Raw genomic sequence first — 7,043 nt, forward strand, 5'->3', positions numbered from 1 at the left:
CATAATTATTTTATCTCTATATTTATTTTATTTTAAAATGTTTTCATTTACATATTATCTATCATGTCTAGTTATTTGAATTTTTTTTTTCTTTTTAAAAATTAAAATTATGGAAAAGTATTAATCTTTCTTTTTAATCGAAATTTTCTAATGTGTAGTTTACAAAAAGCATATTTACTGGATGGTTAAAAATATCTATAATATGTACAAGATCTGATTTATGTTCATTTAAAAAAATATGTTTGAAATTAACATATATTGTTTATTAAAAATTAAATTAGATTATTTCAATAATTTATCCGGGCCTTATAGTGGATTCTCTCATTAATGTAACATCAAGAACATGAAATTTACAGGTAGTTAAGACTCTGGTGGACTTCTCAAGATGCGAAGATAATTGAAAGTATAGCAGATCATGATAGATGATATTTTACTAATAACAGGAGATACACGGTTAAATCTGAATATAAAATAAAACGAGTGTATCCGGATGTATGGTCCTTCGGTCTCTCCATTGAAGGTTTTTTGCTAGAAAGCACACTATCTACATAAAATGAAACATTTTTATGGCAATTGGTATCAGGATGTATAGCAGTTAAGAAAAACTTAAGAGCAAGAGAAATACAAAGGGATACAATGTGTTCAAGATGTGAAGCACCTGAGGAACCCATAAATCGTGTGTTTTAATGTTTATCCGCGATTCAGATTTAGTCACTCTCACGAATTCCATCAAATCCATATATTTTTCCCACTTAATCATTATTTATAAACTTGGATTATTTATTTTGGAGGTTTTTTGTAGAATTAGAAGACGATCAATTTGCATGAATCTTATGATACATATGGAAAAAACAAAGTATTTAGCAATTTGGTTATTGATCCTACATACACTCTCAAGTTGGCAGAAACATAGTCATAACTTTGGGCTGAGCCACAAATTTCACTTAAAATGACAACAATCAAACTTGGGTATCACTAGAAGCAATAGTCCGTCTATCCCAAATAGATGTAGTTTTACGGATGGATCATGAAAAAGGAAACTTATTCATGACAAAGGTGGTATAGTACACTGTAAAGTTTTCTGATATCTCATGTTTTTATAGGTTTTTAGATTCATATTTTAGATTATTATGATCATCTTAGGTTGCATTTAGGTCATTAAATTGCATTTGCATGCTCATATGCATATCATAGGGTTTGGAGTGTGCATTTGGAAATTTCAGGTCAAATTCGGAGGTTAACCTTGCAAATTACAGAGTTTGTGGCCAGTCTGAGAACTATCAAGAGGCGGGGGACCATTCTGCAAATCTATAAAATTCGCCTGGGCTAAATTGTCACAATCAGAAGTACAGGGGTTGATTCGATTGGATGATTCTGCATTGTACAAAGATTGGGACCGTATTGTAAAGATCCAGAAGTTCAAGGGCTTGTTTTGAAAATAAGAAGAAGTCGCCATTGGATTCTCACGAGATTTCTTCTCGCCGGATCTGCAGCACTCCGACGTCGCCTCCGGAGCTCGCGGTGCTTGGTCCGGTGACGTCGCGACTCTGAAGCGGCGGCGATGGGCTGAGTTCACGACCACGACGCCAAGGCTTGATTCTGGGACGAAGCTTGGCTGATGACGATTGGAGTTGCAGACGACGAGCCTCGCCAGAGCAGAGCACGACGGAGGAGCAATGATTTGACGACGACATGTGAATCCGTGCTTTGATTCATGGTGGAGACTTCGGTTCGAGATTGATTCAACGAGGTCAGTGGAGTCGCGATGTGAAGAAGTTAAGCTCGAGTCAGAGCGGTTTGATGGCAGCGGGCAGATGACATCGCTGGGATTGACCGAGCTCCACAACGGCTTGATAGAGCGGGAGGAAGAAGCCGCTCGGGGAAAACATGGACTCGCCAGCGGCATACCGCAGCGGGGTACGACAACCGCTGTGGAGAAGAAGATACGCGAAACCAAATGGTTGACCGGTTTAGTCCGGTTTGACCCGGTTTAATTCAATTAAACCAGCTCGAAATTTGCTTCGCTATAAATAGTTTTAGATTCCAAAAAACCCTAATGTATCTCATTTTCTCTCAAGACTTTACCTCATCTTGTAAAAGCTTGAACATTTTAATCATTTTAAGGAAGTTCTTCATCTTAAATCTTGTTTCTCCTTCTCCTAAACATGATTAGCCTTGAATCTCACATAGATTTTAAGGTTTCTCATGGAGATTAGAGAGTAGACACACTTTGAATTCATGGGCTAGGGTGATTAGGGTGATTAAGTGAAGATCTAGGGTGTTTAGTGTTAGATCTATTGTTTCCTTGCTTGTCTACTATCCTTAATGCTAGATTAAAGTTGGCCTCTTTGATCTAGAGCTCTAGACATTTCCCACACACAAGGTGTTTGATGAAATGTCTGAACAGTAGAGCTTGCTCTAAACTTGCCTTACACAAAAACCATTGTGTTAAGGGAGTTTAGATAGTTAATAGACTCATCCCTAATGATTGCTTAGATCTTTTAGGCTCAAAGACCTTTGGTGTCTAGTTGATTAAAGCAAATGAACATTCTTCTTGACCATAGAGCTTGTTTATTTTAGTGTTATAGACTTAAGGAAGTGTTTGATTGTTAGCTTGCCACTCTAACTCAGATCTTAGTCACTCAAATTCAAGTTCCTAGTCCCATGGATTCTACCTTAGCATTTGATTGAAAGTTTAGTTCTTGCACTTATTTCTTGATAGGATTTGAGATCACCTTATTCATACTAGTAGGTTCTTAGCTTGTTACTCATCATCCATCTTCTTGTTTGCTTAGATTAGGAAAGTTTGTGTATTTTTGGTGTAATAAATCTCTAGTTCTCTGTGGTTCGATAACCTTTCTATACTATTATTTGACTTGGGAGTCTTGAAAACTTCCACTATCATTTTCATGGTTAACGGGAGCAAGAAATATATGGGCGAGTTAGTCGTCACTTTGAGATATAGTCTCTCATTTGGGTAATGAAATGCATGAGGAATCTAAGATAGTTTATTGTTACATTTCAACGGATTGTTTTCAGTTGGTGAAAATAGTTTTAGAACCAAAAGAATAATCAGTATTTCTAAGTTATTTGGAAGACATAAAAATCTTGAAGAGAAGTTTCAACAATTCAAAGCTTCTTCATATACCACGGACGTAGAATTTAAAGGCGGATAGTCTTAAACGCAGTGAAAAAAACAACTGTCGTTTATTGTCCATATGGATGCAGAGTTATTAATTTGGTTTGCAGAATTAGAATCTGTTTAAATTGCTGATAAAAATAAGTAACTTAAGTAAATCACTTTAATTTTTAGATAAATATTCATTGTTTAAAAGTATCATTGTAATTGTTTAGATAAACATTTGTAACTATTTAAATACCTCATTGCAGTGAGATAGTTAACCATTGCAATCTTTGATCAACACTGTAATCCGACCAACCATTACAAATTAAAGATTTTTAACTATTACAACATTTTGTCTTTATATAAAAAAGTGTGCGCATTGAAAATCTCACATGAAAACAAAAAACAAATAAAAGATAAAGAAGAAAAGAGAGGAGGAGAGATTCATCACTCTGAATGGTTATAAAATATTTTTGGTAGAACACATAAAATAGAATTTTTTATTTACTTTTGATTAAATGGTAACCTTACTTTTAATAAGAGAAAATTTATGATGTCCCATCTTTTAAAGAGATTTGGTGGAATCTAAAACTTAATCAATGTTGTAATTTTTTTTTATAGAAAATGCACTCATACACGATTGAGTCATTATCCACATTTATATTTTATAATTGATTACTCATTAAATCCATATTTTTTTGGCATCAAATAACTTAATCATTAAACTGGTAAAGGTTCAAACAAGCTAGCCTCATGAACTAGCCAAGGTGGAACCTTAACATCGACGAAAGAAAAAAGATTATCTCGTGATAGACTTGCTTTTGCCAAGCAATCCGCATGGATGTTTTCAGAACGTGCTAGATAAGATAAAGAGAACTTTGAGAACTCTGATCTGAAGAAATCAATCTCGTCCATTTCCGGTTCAAGAGCCGGCCATGCAGAGGACTGTTGGGTGATACGAACCAATTGTTGACAGTCAGACTCGAATCTGACATGCTTGAATCCACGCTGAATTATCTCCTTCATAGCCCAACTAAAACCTTCAGCTTCTGCCTGCAATGGGGAGGCCACCCGCACGTACTTTCTAAAGACCCACCATGGCACCATGATCACACGCTCATCTTGAGTACAAAGCCAACTCCTACGCCTTCTGTTGCTGATTGCTAGGACGCATCAACCTGGCATTTCCATCTACATGTTGCTGTCCGGATCTCAGTTTGATTTGTCTCCCGCTCCACCTGACCTTCTCAAATGACTTCATTCACTATTTGCGCTACTCTTCATTCCTCCGCTTCCACTATTTACTTTTAAAATGCCATTATGAAAGTATTTTTATGATTGATGATAAATTCTTAGTTTTTTTAGAGATGAATATATACATTTATTAGAAAGAGATAAAAGGGTGACAATAATCAATAATAAATCATTATTTTGAAATACACCAGATTAATTATGTTTTATTTCTCTCTATGATATTAGCTAATATAAATTTAAAAAGCCAAAATTATGAACTTTATACTGAAAACATCTTACCATAGAAATGAAATTTTAGCAAAATAGCTATTTTTATTTTGGTGACAAAATTTATGGCAAACGCATGGTTCCTTTCAAACATAGCATTACTAGAAACAATTTATTTCTATCATATTTCGCGATTATGTATTTTATAAATATATTAATCATAACCTCAATTTCAGAGATATTATAAATCAGAGATTTTCATTTTTTAAATATCATAATTTTATCCTAAATATTTTTGTATAATAATATTTAAAATTAGTATTGTTTCTTCTGCGAGTCACAGGGTCCAAATCCTAGTATTAACAATACACAAGTACTCCTTTTTGTTCTTTTTGGTCATCATTGTTAGTGGTGGCAAATGAGAGTTATAATTCATGAAAAATTATCTTAAAATTTCTAAATTGTTAACAAAAAGGCAATCCATGAATAAAAAATAGAGACAACGCATGAATGAATAACCAATCTAAATAACTAAAGGAAAAAATATGAAAATATATTTAACCAAAAGAACAAATTGTATCAGAATCTGTAAAGGACTAATGATCTAATTAAATCAACTAAGAGATTAATTACTTACAATAAACACAACAACAATCCAAGGGTCGACATCAATAGACTAGTCAAAACAGAGCTAGAACCGTCGATCCTCCCAGCAGCCCCGGAGTTGCCAGTGTCTCGTTGTTGAGTTGGCGGTGATGGACTTCTAGTACCGTTGAAGTTAGGATTCGGACCATACAGATACTGAACACCTTCCACGTCATCGCTATGCAAATCAACCTTACGCCTCCCCGTCGTGATGGTCGGAAACATGATAGAGTCTTGAACCGAGGAATGTCCTAACCCAAGAAGATGTCCAATCTCGTGAACAGCCACCGACTCAAGATCAACGGCCGCTCTCTCCGTGAGAAACCCGTCGCCGCCTTCGCCGGAGACTATCCAATTCTCATCGCTGTCGAGGTGGAAATGTCCGTTCGGCGGCGAGAAGGCATGCGCTAGCGTTCCCATGAAGCCGTCAAACGGTTCGCCGTCGCCGTGATCTCCGGTGTAGAACCCGATGCTGATGTCGGAGGTCGAGAAGCTCTCGACGCGCCTGAAAGTAAGAGGAATCACCTCCGCCCAGCGGACGAACGCGCGTGAGAACACGTTCTTGACCTCCTCGGTCAACTCGTTTAGCGGCTCGAACGCGTAGGTTAGGTTTCTACGGCGCTCCGGCCAACGAGGCTCTCCGGGGAAGAAAGAGTAGCGTTTCGCGGCGTGGAAACGTTGGCCTCTACCCGAGAAGGAGACCTCGTAGGTCCTTCTTCTTCTTCCACCGTTGAGCATGGTCGAGGTGCCGTTGACGACGTCGGGAACGCCGCAGCGTGGGATCACGACGTGTTGAAGAGTGAGCTCGTCGAGTTCTCCCGTGATGTTTAGCTTGAAGTTCCTTTGGTACATCTCGACGGCGTTCTTGAGGATGTCGTCGAAGTCGTCGGTGAAGTTTCCCGGGAGAGTTTGGGGGATGTAACCGAAATATTGGAAGTATTGTTTAATTTTGTAAAGGCCATCGACTTTCATGCCAGCATGGCAGCCTATGAAATTCAAGAACGAGTTCCAGGCGTTGTCGGTGGCGTTACGGCGGAGATCCGGCGGAATAACTGAGGCGTTGGGGTAGAAACCGGCGGAGACGGGAGAAGCAACTAGGAAAAACAAGAAAGCGCCAAAAGCGCAAAACCTTATCATTATAATGTTGGGACTTAGATTAGAGAGAGAGAAGATTTATATAAGCTAAAATGTGATAGAATCGTTTAAGCTGATTTGTAATAGTCTTTTAAAGTAGACCATAGGAGGATTTTGTGACTTTGATTTGGTGAAAGCTGAGGCATTGTTTGCGTTTGGCGAATTTTCTTGGCTGAAAAGGTTGAATTATTCAAATGGAAACTTCCTCGGTCTTGGCACGTTCAAAGGTTCTTATATGAAGAAAAAAAGACCAAGAAGAGGCTGCTAGACTGCTACTAAATGGTGTCGTTTTCTGGATATATTAATAGTTGAAAATTCTGAAACATTCATGAGATATTTGTTTATTGGTCTGAAAAAATCAACGTACAATCTCCCCCATACACAGTGAAATGAGATGATTGGTTATATATGCAATCTTTGCAGTAGCTCTGGCATTTATTATTGCAATGACCGATGTCTTTAACATATGATCAGGTCTCGTGTAAGCGAATGGGCAGCAGTCTAGATATTATATACAGCATATTTATGAATATCCAATTAATACTAGAAAATCCAAGAATTAAAAATTACTTTTAAGAAGTATTGTTATTTGGAAAATCGAATTTAATCTTTTTAAAAGATGAATTTACTAATTTATTAATTTTGAGATATCTTAGAGCATCGGTATCAGCGAACCCCC

The 7,043-nt window shown here is 37.1% G+C and overlaps 1 protein-coding gene across 1 annotated transcript; it reads right to left on the reverse strand.

Annotated features, from left to right (window-relative positions):
* Positions 1 to 5,113: 5,113 nt before the first annotated feature.
* LOC108839919 (metalloendoproteinase 3-MMP) lies at positions 5,114 to 6,613 on the reverse strand. The gene has a single exon (XM_018612702.2). It carries the CDS (start codon positions 6,365 to 6,367, stop codon positions 5,219 to 5,221), a length of 1,149 nt encoding a protein of 382 aa, XP_018468204.2. The 5' UTR covers positions 6,368 to 6,613; the 3' UTR covers positions 5,114 to 5,218.
* Positions 6,614 to 7,043: the final 430 nt, after the last annotated feature.

Source organism: Raphanus sativus, chromosome 1 (assembly GCF_000801105.2).
Source record: "Raphanus sativus cultivar WK10039 chromosome 1, ASM80110v3, whole genome shotgun sequence".
In the NCBI taxonomy this organism is placed as follows: domain Eukaryota; kingdom Viridiplantae; phylum Streptophyta; class Magnoliopsida; order Brassicales; family Brassicaceae; genus Raphanus; species Raphanus sativus.